The sequence below is a fragment of the Nematostella vectensis genome, chromosome 2 (genome assembly GCF_932526225.1).
Source record: "Nematostella vectensis chromosome 2, jaNemVect1.1, whole genome shotgun sequence".
NCBI classification, from domain to species: Eukaryota; Metazoa; Cnidaria; class Anthozoa; order Actiniaria; family Edwardsiidae; genus Nematostella; species Nematostella vectensis.
This window is the reverse complement of record NC_064035.1, coordinates 19,620,961-19,633,608: the sequence shown is the minus strand read 5'-3', so window position 1 is coordinate 19,633,608 and position 12,648 is coordinate 19,620,961. Positions and strand designations below refer to the sequence as shown.

General features: G+C 41.2%; 2 protein-coding genes and 1 long non-coding RNA gene across 4 annotated transcripts; 2 read left to right on the top strand and 1 right to left on the bottom strand.

Annotated features, from left to right (window-relative positions):
* Positions 1 to 539: 539 nt before the first annotated feature.
* Positions 540 to 3,598, bottom strand: LOC125561108. The gene is made up of 2 exons (XR_007307128.1): positions 2,946 to 3,598; positions 540 to 2,331 (listed from the first exon to the last, which is right to left on the bottom strand). It is a non-coding gene; the product is annotated as an uncharacterized LOC125561108 (long non-coding RNA).
* Positions 3,599 to 3,928: 330 nt separating this feature from the next.
* LOC125560933 (ATP-dependent DNA helicase PIF1-like) lies at positions 3,929 to 6,277 on the top strand. Its single transcript, XM_048723379.1, has 3 exons — positions 3,929 to 4,019; positions 5,119 to 5,297; positions 5,473 to 6,277. Exons 1-3 carry the CDS (start codon positions 3,929 to 3,931, stop codon positions 6,049 to 6,051), a joined length of 849 nt encoding a protein of 282 aa, XP_048579336.1. The 3' UTR covers positions 6,052 to 6,277.
* Positions 6,278 to 8,661: 2,384 nt separating this feature from the next.
* On the top strand, positions 8,662 to 12,137 carry LOC116606252. 2 transcript variants are annotated; one of them, XM_048724398.1, is made up of 5 exons: positions 8,675 to 9,405; positions 9,562 to 9,765; positions 9,861 to 9,927; positions 10,081 to 10,445; positions 10,557 to 12,137. In XM_048724398.1, exons 2-5 carry the CDS (start codon positions 9,761 to 9,763, stop codon positions 10,735 to 10,737), a joined length of 618 nt encoding a protein of 205 aa, XP_048580355.1. In that variant the 5' UTR covers positions 8,675 to 9,405; positions 9,562 to 9,760; the 3' UTR covers positions 10,738 to 12,137. The 2 variants fall into 2 exon arrangements, 1 of the variants encoding a protein (XP_048580355.1); XR_007307125.1 differs by lacking the exons at positions 10,081 to 10,445; positions 10,557 to 12,137 and having other exon boundaries at positions 8,662 to 9,405; positions 9,861 to 10,003.
* The last annotated feature ends 511 nt before the right edge of the window (positions 12,138 to 12,648 follow it).

The following is a 12,648-nucleotide window of genomic DNA, read 5'->3' as shown; positions in this document are numbered from 1 at the left end:
ATCATGAAGTCTTTTGGGGCATAATTGAGTGCTTTGCTTATGGATATTTGCAAGCAAAGGTGGATTCATGATTATTTTTTCTTGTTTGGCTTTGCCTGGATGAGAAAATAATTTTCTAATGAATCACCACAGCTCTCCTAAATGCTGTCTTTTCTGAAACCAAATTGATTCCGAAATTGTTTACACTGCTATTCTGGGTCTGTATGACCTGGAATTGATTTGTCTGGCTTCGGGGTGAAAAGGCTTATATAAGCTTAAGAGTAGTTGCCAACACCTTGGTTGGATGCATATCTGTAAGACCATTTATCCCTTAAACTGATGCCTGAGTATCTTCATCTTGTGTTTAGTTTGCATTTATGAATTTTTTGGGTTGTGGGTACTTCCCAAAGCCGGTACAGGCCGGTTGAGGGGTCAATGGGTTAAGGAAACTTTAGGATTCCTGTGTGCGCTGCCGGTCACGTGGAAGCACCATAAAAACGGTGATTTAATCAAAACATTCCGAGATCGCAAGCCCAGCGAGTTAAAAAGCGTTTTTTTTATGCGTTTGTAGAGGAACAAGCATTAATAAAAAAACGATGCCTATCCAAGCTAAGGTGAGGCAACTTCGAAACCACTAAGTTTGCGGTTCCAGTTACTTTCAGAATTCGAGTTTAAATACACCATTTGAGTATTTGCCATTATTTGACTATTTTATTCGTCTATAGGAAACTTTGTTAAAATGTGCGAGTTTATTTCTTTTTTTAAGAAAAAAAGCTAGTTTACTACTTACGGTTCAAAATGGCGGCCAATTTAAGATTTATTGTTAATCAAAAAATAAAGCAGAGAAGAATAGTGGGACTTGCATATGTGTGCTGAATTAAAAGCTATTTCTGTAGTGAAGTCTGTTTCGTAAGAAGCGACGAGATTCACAAGGACGACACTAAAAAAAACGAAACAAAGCAGGTGAATCAGCAGGTGGTTTTGAGGACGTTGCATTCTGGTAATGTGGACTCACATCTAGAAGATCGCCTAGCTTAATGGGTGTGACGTGCCTGCACTCCATGTCTATTCAAAGAAAAGTAGGCAAAGAAATAGAGAACACTACATTTCCGGCGTTTAAGATTCTGTCATTTACTATGACATGGGATGGGAAAAGCTAGGAATTTCTCTATAGGGTAAAGAGATTTAGACATCAGATCCATACGACACGCCCAAAAACATCGCAAGATCCAACTCTATGGAATGTCAAGATGGGAAGCTTTAAAGCTGACCTTGCAATCACTGGCCGAAAAATCAATCTGAAAAAGTACATTATTTCCATTTCTATTAATGACGGCATGGAAAAGAACGTCATAAACAATGCATGTAAAGGAACAAACAACATGCCATGGATCACCCCGACCATCAAGGGACTGATCCGGAAGGGAATAGGGCCAACATCAAACAAAAGAAAGCCAAAGTAATGAACTGTTATCGAACTGTTCATGAACTTGACAAGAAAATAAAAGGACTTTAAAGACCCGAATTCAGTGTATTGGTAGCATGTGGAGACCATTATTTCACCTGCGAGCGAGGATGCCGACGGGTATTGTGGAGTGAAACGGCTTTGGTCTTCAAGCTTCCCCACACATTCAAATGCCAACATTCTGAAAAATCCTTTCAATGCTGTCTTTACGCAAAATACCATTTTGTTGACGATGAAACATCGGCTGCTTCGCAATCTTTTATTTCAGTCATCTCATCCCACTTTAAAGGTTTTATAAGGAGCAGGTTCTTCTGATTCATCGTTACCTAATTCTCCATAACCTTCCGAGTGTTGATTGTTTCGCTGTGCGAGTTTTAGCTGGTGCGTTTGGACACAGGATTTTGTGTCGTGCAGAACGGAAAAAATAACCTTAAAATCTAACTAAGTTGGAGTACATTTCCGATGAAACATTTTTCGTAGCTGTTAAAATTTAGAAAGGTCGTTTTATTTAAGCTCAAAAAACTGATACTTCAGGACAGTAATGACTGGTCATATCATATCTGCAGTAATTAAGAAGGCAAAGGGAGTCCATATTCCTTTATATAGTTAGTCTCATTGGTAATTTCGTTTTACATGTGCTTAACGCACAAGAGTAACTGAAAACTCAAGCACCGAGTGGCACTCGGTAAATGAGTAGTCACGCACGATCCATTAAAAAAATTACAAACCCTTCAAAGACAAAAAAAAGACATTGGAACACTTGTCAATAAACTGGAAGAAAGAAATGCTAACAAACCAAAGGCTATGGAAAAACTATGCTCCTGGCAGGATCAGATCTCACCTGAAATGACTGGAATAGACTACATTCCATCAAGTCAAATGACACCCTGCAAAGAAGGCGGATTGGTTATAGGGTCTGGAAGCTATGGAGCTTCTCAACTAATGATGTGGAAGAACCTTAAAGTGTGTGTCAAAAAAGCGCATGGCAAAATTAATGCCAGAGAAGTCAAACTTGAAGCAGCCATGTTTAAAATGCTCCAGCAGTCATTGAAGCAGCCTTACATTACACAGTGCTATAATGAAATGTACTACTATCAAAAAGGAAAAATGGATGTCTATTTTGGGTCTCACGTCCTAGCATGACCTTGGTGTAATTAATAATGATCTCCACCAGAAAAACATTCTGCTTGACAGGCTAAATGGACACACACACCCTTTCTTTTGTCAGTGGCTGCATATAAAATTTAATAAGATTAACTAATGGATTATCAATCCTGGTGTTTTATATAGTTCTACTTTGCTGTGCAGGGTGTCCTAGTTTCTTACGTTTCTATAAACACTAATAATTCACTGTAAAACCATCTTCAGACAACACAATGTAAACAGGAAAAAAAAAGAAGCAGTCCAAGGTACAGTTTGCAGATTAATAGAAAATAAAAAGATAAGTTAGTACATTGTTTACGCTGTAATAGCTTTGGACGCTGTAATCATAAGAGTTTACCTCTTTCCCGTCCAAGTTTGAACAGTGTGCGATTCGTCCACTACGATGGCTTCTACGCGCTGATATAGTGAGCTGTTTCATCTTTTAACGCATCTAGACAGTCTTTGCACAGGACTTGTTCTGCCAAAGTATATATGTAGTTCGGCGGGTTGTCCACGACCTCTTTTAAACTTTCTGGCATTAGCTCAGTAGCAGAGGACAGACCATTCAACTCTTCAAGCTGGTTGGCTATAATGCTCTTCAATGGCGAGACGATAATAATTGAAGCCCTCGATGTAAAGCTCTTCGCTATCTCGAAAACTGTAAAAATCGTGGTTTTCCCAAACCCCGTTGCAAGCACTGCAAGGACATCGTTCCCTATCAATAAACTCCTGATCGCTATTTCTTGCTCTCTCTTCAAAGTCAAATCAATATCTTTTGATTTCATAAATTGTAAAGCTTCTTCTATCTTATCGACTGATCTCGCATTCTCCATTTTGTGAACTAAAACAACTTGTAGTCGAGTCAAACATTCCTACTTGTTATTTCAATTCGATTGACAACCGACTGGCCAATCAAATCACTTCGTCCGCTGGCGGATGAAGTCTAAAACCGCAACTCGAAAAGGGCCCCAAATCCAGTTGGCAATTTTTTCCGACACCCTCCCCCTCCCCCCCACCACACCCGTTTTTCAGTTTTGCTTAGAATCCAAGATGGCGGCCACGAAACGCTCGAGGCTGGCCAGGCTATAAAGGAGTTGCGAAACTCCGTGAGGAAGTCAGTGAGGTGCAGAGGCTTCGCAAGAAAGTCAACGCGAACAAGCAATATTCTCGTCGCTCACAGATTAGAATTTACGGTTTCACCAGATTTGAATAGGACAAGGGTGATGTCAGGGTGGCGCAAAGTTACCAAGGAGGACTGTGCGGCTACAGCCATTACCTTACTTTCATCCATGAGTTCTTGGGGGTTACAATTGAATGCGTTGAAATTCACAGTCCTTTGATATGGCAAAGGACATTGGTCTTCAGCATTCATTGCCCGGCCTTGTTGATCTACTTCTCGGTGCTGAGTCGACAGTGCGCAAGTACCACACGGGTAATTTATATGTGTGGTATAGGTACCACACATAGGTAATTTATAATTACAAGTCCCGCGTTCAGGGCTCTTGTTTTGAGATGTATGAAGATTTTAGTCTTTTATTATATCGTTCGTTCGTTCGTTTATTTAATTATTTATTTATATACAACCATAAGCATTTAGAAAGATGATAATTTATTTCTGAATTATGTAAGTTATAAGGATGTATTTTAGTCGCTTGCACGGTCGAAATACAATGTTCTCCATGTATTTGTGTGTATATGTGTTTATTCGGAAGATAAGGGTAGAAACAAGGCCTTCTGTTCAGATTTTAGATAACGATTATAATCTCCTGCTGAAAGATTTTCTAACGCAGCTTGTAGTTTAGTCTTGTTGGACGCCATCGTAAATGGAACTGAACCAAAAAGTGTGAGATCGATGATTTATCAGCACCGCCTGCCGCGCCAATCAGAAGCCTCGAATTCTGCGATCAGAAAATGATCGCAGACTCTTCCCTGTGAGCCAAAAAGACAATGAGTGCTGACAAGCGTTTCCTTCTTCCCCCTTCCCCTTCCTTTTTTCTTGCACTCGCCCCATTTTTCGCGCGGCCACATTCCAGAATCGCTTGCTACGAAGGCTAGAAATTACCGAGATAAGTCTTAACACCTTTGACACGTATTTCTCTATCATTGCCGAAAGATACAGACAGCGCTTCTCCCTCGGTAATAACTACTTTATGTATTTAATTGAATCCTCCTGAGCTTTTGCGCTTTTTTTTGGTCTTTTATTATTAGTAATTATCAACATAAACATAGATGACCCAAGAGGGAGTCTACCACTAGCCACTAGCCTTTCACTCTAGATTACATCAAGATGACGGAGAAGGCATAAAGAAAACGTTAGAAAAAATAGCATAAAAGCTGTTACAATCAGTTTAATAGTACAGAGCTTAGGAGTTTGAAGCACACTGCAACTACTGGTAAAGCTGCGTTTAATATACAAGGGGTGACAATCCATTCTCTGCTAAAGCTTCCAATAGATGCAAGAGGCAATAAAGACCTCATAGGACAGAACTTTGTTAGATTACAACAATCACTTAAAAATTTAAAATATATAGTTATAGATGAGTACTCTATGCTGGGCCAAGCAACATTTGGTTGGATAGACAGGCGCTGCAAACAGATAACAGGCTATAGTGATCAGCCATTTGGAGGAATATCATTGATTTTGACAGGAGACCCAGGGAAGTTTCCACCTGTTTCAGACAAACCCTTTATCATGCAAAGCCAAACTATAGTATAAAGAACAAGGTTTTCTTGCCTATCGAATGTTTGATAGAGTTGTCAAGTTGACCGTTAACCAGAGTGTCAAGGGAGCTGACACAGACCGAGTGAATTTCCCAGAGTTACTCTAAATGTTACGCAAAGGTGAATCAACTATTGAAGATTGGAATTTGCTGTTAACTCGTCAGTCAAATTTATCAGACTTTGCTGATGCAACTGGATTATATTTCAGCAATGATGAAGTTGCAAAGTACAATCATGACCAACTCACTATTGCTACTCCTATTGCTAATAACAGTGCACATCGCACATCACTATTATCAAAGAAAGCCAGTCCGGATGAAATATTTGGTCTAGAACCACTAGTCTTTCTCGCGAAGGGTGCTAAAGTGATGCTCACAATGAACTTGTGGGCAAATGTTGGTCTTTGCAATGGAGCAACCGGTGTAGTAGTTGACATTGTATATCAGATAAAAAAGCATCAGCCACCTGATTTACCTATAACAGTTATTTTCAAATTTGACAATTATATAGGTCCGTCTATTAGTGACACAACTCCTGCCTGTGTTCCCATTTGTCCCGTAACAGTGTCAGCTCATCTATCAGAGGGCGTGCATGAAAGGCAGCAGTTGCCTATCAAATTTGCATGGTCAATGACTATCCACAAAAGCCAAGGAATCACATTGCCTAAAGCCTGGATTGATATTGGTAAATCAGAGAAAACTCCTGGTATCGCCTATGTTGCTTTAAGCAATGTGAGTCTTTGATAAGTCATGGGCTCTATCACACATGAAAACAAAGATCTTACTGGATTGAAATCATCACTCAGGTTACAATATCGTCTAGATGAAGAAAATAGACGAACGGTCAGCGGCGCCGTAATGGCTGCCACGATTTTGTAATGTCTGTTAATACCTTGTCCATATACAGTCATAGCTGACATATATCCGATATAATGTGGCCGTCAAACTTCAACTGGACACACCCTGGCTTCTAGCCCTGTACAGTCTCTACCAATTGTTAGCTGCTGGAGATCGGGAGAACGTCAATTCGTCCCACCTACTGGAATTCGAGGCGGCCATGTTGGAAATGACACCGGACAAGTTTCAGCACGGCTTCAATACAGTTCCTCCAACTTAAGATCCATCGGGAAACGCCAGCCTAAACAATGGATACCTGAAGAGTTGTTCAAGGAACTAGGAGACTTAGGGATACGGAGAAAGTTTAGATCAAAGCGAAGTGGCAAACGACAAAACTGCATTAGCCATATTGGTAACCCTGTGTTGGAAACAACAAACTCGTCAAACTCCACACCTGCAACCTCACCAAGGTGCTCTGCCCCGGATTTGCATAATATTCCTACTGTAATTTCCTATCGCGAGCCACGAGAGCGTCACGAGAAGAATCGAAATCAATCCCGCACACTCACTGCAGTCAAAATCGTAAAGTTTGCAACCGCCCCTAAGGTTATTCCTAAATGTATGGTGCTTAACGCTCGTTCTCTGGCGAAAGTGGATGCGGCCCTTGCCTTGTACGCGGAGATAAACAGCAATAACATCGACATTTGTTTTGTTTCGGAATCGTGGCTTAACAAGAAAATTTTGTCTCACTTGATTTGCCCTGATGGCTACGTGATGGTCAGGAAAGATCGACCTGGGATGCGGATTGGAGGAGGAGTTGCTATTATATGTAGAAATAACTGGAAGATTGAAGTGATCAAGGTCACGGATGATTTTGAGTCCATTTGGTGTAAAATAACAACTCCAAATTCAGTATATTATGTGGCCAGCGTGTACCATCCTCCTGATCCTATCTATGGGCCTAAAGACTTACTGGACTTTCTATCTGACACCTGTGATGAAGTCCTGCTTGCTGATCCAGATGCTAAGATAGCCATCGCAGGCGATATCAACCAGCTGGATATAAAGAGTCTGAGGGGATAAATTACCCGATGTCTTTCTGACTAATTATCCACTTCTCTGGAAGTCTGGTAGAGTACACAAAGGCCTGGTGAGATCGGACCACTTAGTTATCACCGTTCTACCCACAATCCCCACCAAACCTTCCACCCACAATCCCCACCAAACCTCAGCGTAGATATGTTACTTTCCGTGATACTAGAAACCATCGAAAACTAGCTCTAGAAGCTAGACTAAATGTTTTCGACTGGAGTCCTATTAACAATCTTGCTAACGTGCTTTCGTGAAATTGACACTGGCTTCATGCTTAGGGGGGGAGGGACATATTGACTGTCAAATATTACTGTTTCTTTAACCTTCCAAGAATCGCTGTAACTTAGTCGCATAAACTCTAATCTAAACCAAACTGCCTGAGGTAACAGCCCAATAGATGACAACAATGTTGACATGTCAGTTGATGGTTTCCATGGTAACCCTGATAAGATAAATAACCTTAAACTTAGCCATAATTGGTGATTTCAAATTTAGAAATTGCTAAAAAATAAGAACATAGTGAGGTACCACAAGGCCCCTGCAACAAATCACCAATACATTTGTTCTGCAAAATACCCTGTTGTGACACCTTAAGTAGTGCATATTTCAAGGTAGGTGAGGTATTTCACTATATAGTTGTGTTTGGCGTTGGTGGAAAAATGTTTCTGTGCGACAATCACCACCATTCTCATATATCAAGTAGACGAGATAACGTCCTACACAACAAGGTGCTTTTTATCGGTATCCATGGTAACCATGCTAAGATATACTACCTTAAACTTAGCCAAAGTTTGTAAATTTGGATGAGATTTTTTTCAAAAACTAGCACAACAGTGAGGTATCTCAAAGCCCCTGCAACAAAGCACCAATACATTTGTTCTGCAAAATGCCCTGTTGTGACACCTTAAATAACCGATAAACCAAGAGAAGTTTGGAAAAAAAGGATAAATATCAATACTGGTCCTGGATCTTGCTTAGATTCTGTCAAAGAATGGTGGTGATTGATGTAGCTTGCTCTTTTAATCCTTTTAGCATGACGACTTCTGAATCGAAGGAGATCTCCGTGGAGCTCCTGCACGAAATGAAGGCAGAGGAGGAAGTAACACACGATCTTGGTTTGCACAACCATGCGACGAGTTTGGAAATGCTCCGAAAATTAGTCCAAACATCCCTCGGGCTTAGTAAGTTATTTTTTCGTTCACAATCTAATTGTGCTTTTGTTATGTTATTTCTTAGACGACAGTGATATCATCCAAACAAAAATTATGCAGCTAAAGCCTATCGTGAAGGGAAGGTTGCGCGAGGCTGCGAAGTCCATCTTGAAAGCTACAAATCATCGCCGTCGTCATCATCATTAGCTGTTGTTGCTGCTGCTACTATTACTATTACTATTATTATTATTATTATTATTATTATTATTATTATTATTATTATTATTATCAACACTAACTTTTGTAATTTTGTATCCTTTCACAGAAAAGTTCTTCCTCATTGGATGCAGAAATGACACCTGAACAGAGAGAGATGGGGAGGGAAGTGGCTCAAAACACCCCAAAGCGTCCACCCTCAGTTAAATGTCCAAAATGTGGCAAAGACGAGAGCCACTTGAAACGCCACATGGCCCGGAGGCATGGCTGGTCTGCGAAACAGTACAAAAAGTTTGTTCTAATGAAAGCGCAAACAAATAAGGACAAACGAAGAGTGGTGAAGTGCCCTGTCAAGGCGTGCAATTGGCAAGGGCTGCGCCTTGACAGGCACTGCCAATACCGACATCCAACATTGCCGCCAACTACTTATAAACTGGCACTGGCAGTGGGCAAGAAGCCAACGTCACCAACCAAACCAAAAGCTTTCAAGAAAAAAATGATCGAATCCTCCGACGAGGAAAAGAGTGAAAAAGAAAAGACACCAGCCACACCGACTAAAAGTCAGTCACCGACTAAAATCAGACGATTGTTGTCATCGTCGTCAAACTCTGCGTCCGATGAGGAGAGTGCCCAGGAGTCTAGCCAGGAAAGCGATGAGTTGGACCGGACCTTCACAACTTCCGATAGGTTTCAAGGCATGCAGAATACCTTTATAGCATACCTGAGGGGGTTTGAGCGTTGGATTAAGACGCCAGATGGGAAGTCGAAGACAAAGAAAGAGGCCGTACTCAACGTCCAAAGGGTAAGTTACTTTTAATTTTATCTATCGATCTATCCATTCACCAACCAACCCTCCTACTCATCCATCTATCCATCCTTCCGTCTATTGAAAGTGAGATGCGAGCAATGCACGACATTTATTTTTGTTGCGTTTTCTCTTTGTCTTTGTTTCTATCAGATGTATGACATGGCGCGAATCGTATCGAAAAAGACGCCATCTCATTTCAGCGTGGCATAAGGTCTACAACAGCTTCTTTGCTCCAAACCTGGAGGAAGAGGGCTAACTCACCGCATCCAGCCTGGTGACGTACTCCTTGTCACTGGAAGCCTTCCTTCAATACGTGCTTTCCGTCCTTCATAAGGACGTGACACCATCAATGAGGTAATTAATTGTATTTGCCTAAGGCCGTATTTAAGGGTTAGGGCTCAGCAAATCTTACTAATACATACCCTAATTTCTCCATCGTTTATTTGTAGACAAGACCTTATGGCTACTAAGGAGGCCCAAAAAAACTGGCGGTCCATCTTGCAAAAGCAAGTGAAGGTCTGTGTATGCGTGTGACACTCTAAGGATTGCCTTTGCCATTCTCTCTTATGTCGTTAATAATCCCGTTATTGTTGTTGGCGCTTTTATAAAAAACATTGTACAATTGTTAATAAACAAACAATTCCTTATGTTTATGCGTGTGTGTTTCAGGTGAGGAAGGAGAAGAAGAATTGGGAGATAGAAGAGAAGCTACCAACCGTTCAAGAGATCAGTGCCCTTCTTACCTCCGACCACGCGGATAGCCTGAAAAGTGACCTCCCCCCCAATTACATTCAGGATGTGGCCGTTGCTCGGAACATCAGGGACTACCTGATGTTTCGAGTAAACATCGAGAACGGAACAAGAGCAGGAGTAATCTCTGAGATAACTGTTAATGAGTTTGCCGCAGCCAGAAGTGGAGATGATGACGTCTTGCAGGTGCCAGTATTTAAGCACAAAACTGCCACGCGTGGCCACGGGGCTATGTTCTTGACATTCACACAGGAGCTGTACAAGCTCATATCTCTATATGTGAGGTAAATATCCCATAACGCTAACTATATCTTTCTAACGATTGCCCTATCTTTATTCACAGGTTTCGTTGGATGTTTAATCAGCTCTAATTACTTTACAATTTCGATTTTCAGAAAAGCCAGGCCACTGCTGGCCACTTTAAACCAGGAACATCTATTCACGACTGACTGTGGCCAGAAGGTGTTGCAGCCTAATAAAAATCTAAAGGCTTTCGCCAGAAGATGCGCATTGCTGACCGACGGACAAGTGGACTTGCTTACGTCAACAATGCTGCGCAAGGTTAGTTTCAATTAGTAGCCCGCGTGGATGCAGTATTATGTTAAATACATGGTTGTGGAGGATATAAATTAGTTCTTTGACTAGGCATTTTTTGGCAAGATGCTGAACATTGATTGATCTTACATTTCTTTAGAAGGCAGCCAGTTGTACTTCCCGGCTAATTCCTAATTCGCTTGGTCGCTTGATCAGTAAATTACTGTATTATGGTATTCAAGGTAGAACACTTGCATGGATTAAGTCATGGCTCACCAATAGAACACAAAGAGTCGTAGTGGACGGTGTTTCATCGAAACCAGTAGACGTAACATCAGGAGTGCCGCAAGGCACTGTACTTGGTCCATTGATGTTCCTCCTGTTTATTAATGACATGCAGGAGAACTTGGAATGCACTTTAAGGCTATTTGCTGATGATGCCCTGCTGTACCACCAAATTACACATGACGATGATACCCTAGTCTTGCAGAGGGACTTGGACAGAGTGGGGCTATGGGCCGAAAGATGGCAAATGGTTTTTAACCCTACCAAATGTTACAAAATGTCAGTCTACAGAAATAAATCACCAGTACTGAAAGATTATACTTTATATAATCAGAAACTCTCAGGTGTTAAACAGCATCCCTACCTGGGCGTTTTGCTGTCTGATGATTTACGGTGGAATTTTCAAGTAAACAAGATCGTAAACAAGGCTAACTCAACACTTGGATTCATAAAAAGGAACTTGTATTCATGTTCTGAGGTCACCAAGCGTGTAGCCTATGTTACACTTGTAAGGTCACATCTAGAATATGCAGCTGCTGTATGGGACCCTTATAGACAGGATCAAGTGGACAAGATTGAAGCAGTCCAGCGACGTGCGGTGAGATTCATAAAGCGGGATTACGACTGGAACTCTAGTGTTACAATAATGAGACAATCCCTTTCTTTGGATCTGCTGAGTGAGAGGAGAAAGGCTCACCGTGTAACAATGTTTTATTTATCAGTAAATAATGGCATTGCATTGCCGATACCTAATTATTATCAACGTTCAATGCGTCATACTCGAAGTTATTCAAGTAATACATTTATACAGCCTAAGGCACGTCACGATTATTATTTATATAGTTTCTTTCCCAGAACAATCAAAGATTGGAACAATTTATCAATTGAACTTAGAGAAGAAAATAGTTATTCATCTTTTTGTAATAACGTAAACAAGTTCATCGCCTAATTTTTATTATCATGCTATTTTTATTGTTTAAGTATTATCTTATTTTATAATTGATTTTAATTTTTATTGTATATAGTAAGTCGACTGAATTTATGGATTACCTATTTATTATTAATTTATATTTAGATTTATATATTTAGATTTATATATATTTTGTCATCTTTTCTTGATACGAAAGTGTTGAAAAGTAATAAAGTAGAAGTAGAAGTCGCTTCTATGTACATGGGATCCAACCTCAAAGCAGTCTTGCTTATAACTTACTCGTTTTCTTTTCTACATTTTAACAGATAATCGTGTCCAACACGCGCGACCTACCGTAGCCTGTTAAGAGAACGCTTGCCGCCACCATGGCCCACCGCTTGACCACTGCAGAGGCCCATTATAACATCCAATCGAAGAGCAAGACCTCTGCGGCTGGATCAAGCATCATCCGGAGCCTCATGTCTGTCGAAGCGTCACCAACTGCAGCTTCAGCAGCCCAGGTCACACCAACCGCAGCCCCAGCAGCCCGGGTCACACCAACCGCAGCCCCAGCAGCCCCGGTCACACCAACCGCAGCCCCAGCAGCCCCGGTCACACCAACCGCAGCCCCAGCAGCCCCGAGACGGACGATGAGTGCGCCTCTGTTGCTTCGTCTTCCAGTCAATGTCCTGAACTGCGCTATGGTGTTCCACAAGGATCTGTACTGGGTACAATGCTTTATCTTATTTACACCTCGC

Bases quoted from the DNA above. Each gene is read 5' to 3' on its own strand.
- LOC125560933 (XM_048723379.1), top strand. From the start codon at position 3,929: ATGGCAAAGGACATTGGTCTTCAGCATTCATTGCCCGGCCTTGTTGAT. The intron at 4,020-5,118 runs GTAATTTATATG...TAAAATATATAG, and splicing joins AGTGCGCAAGTACCACACGG to TTATAGATGAGTACTCTATG. The intron at 5,298-5,472 runs GTATAAAGAACA...TTAACTCGTCAG, and splicing joins TCATGCAAAGCCAAACTATA to TCAAATTTATCAGACTTTGC.
- LOC116606252 (XM_048724398.1), top strand. The intron at 9,928-10,080 runs GTCTGTGTATGC...TGTGTGTTTCAG, and splicing joins TCTTGCAAAAGCAAGTGAAG to GTGAGGAAGGAGAAGAAGAA. The intron at 10,446-10,556 runs GTAAATATCCCA...TTCGATTTTCAG, and splicing joins CTCATATCTCTATATGTGAG to AAAAGCCAGGCCACTGCTGG.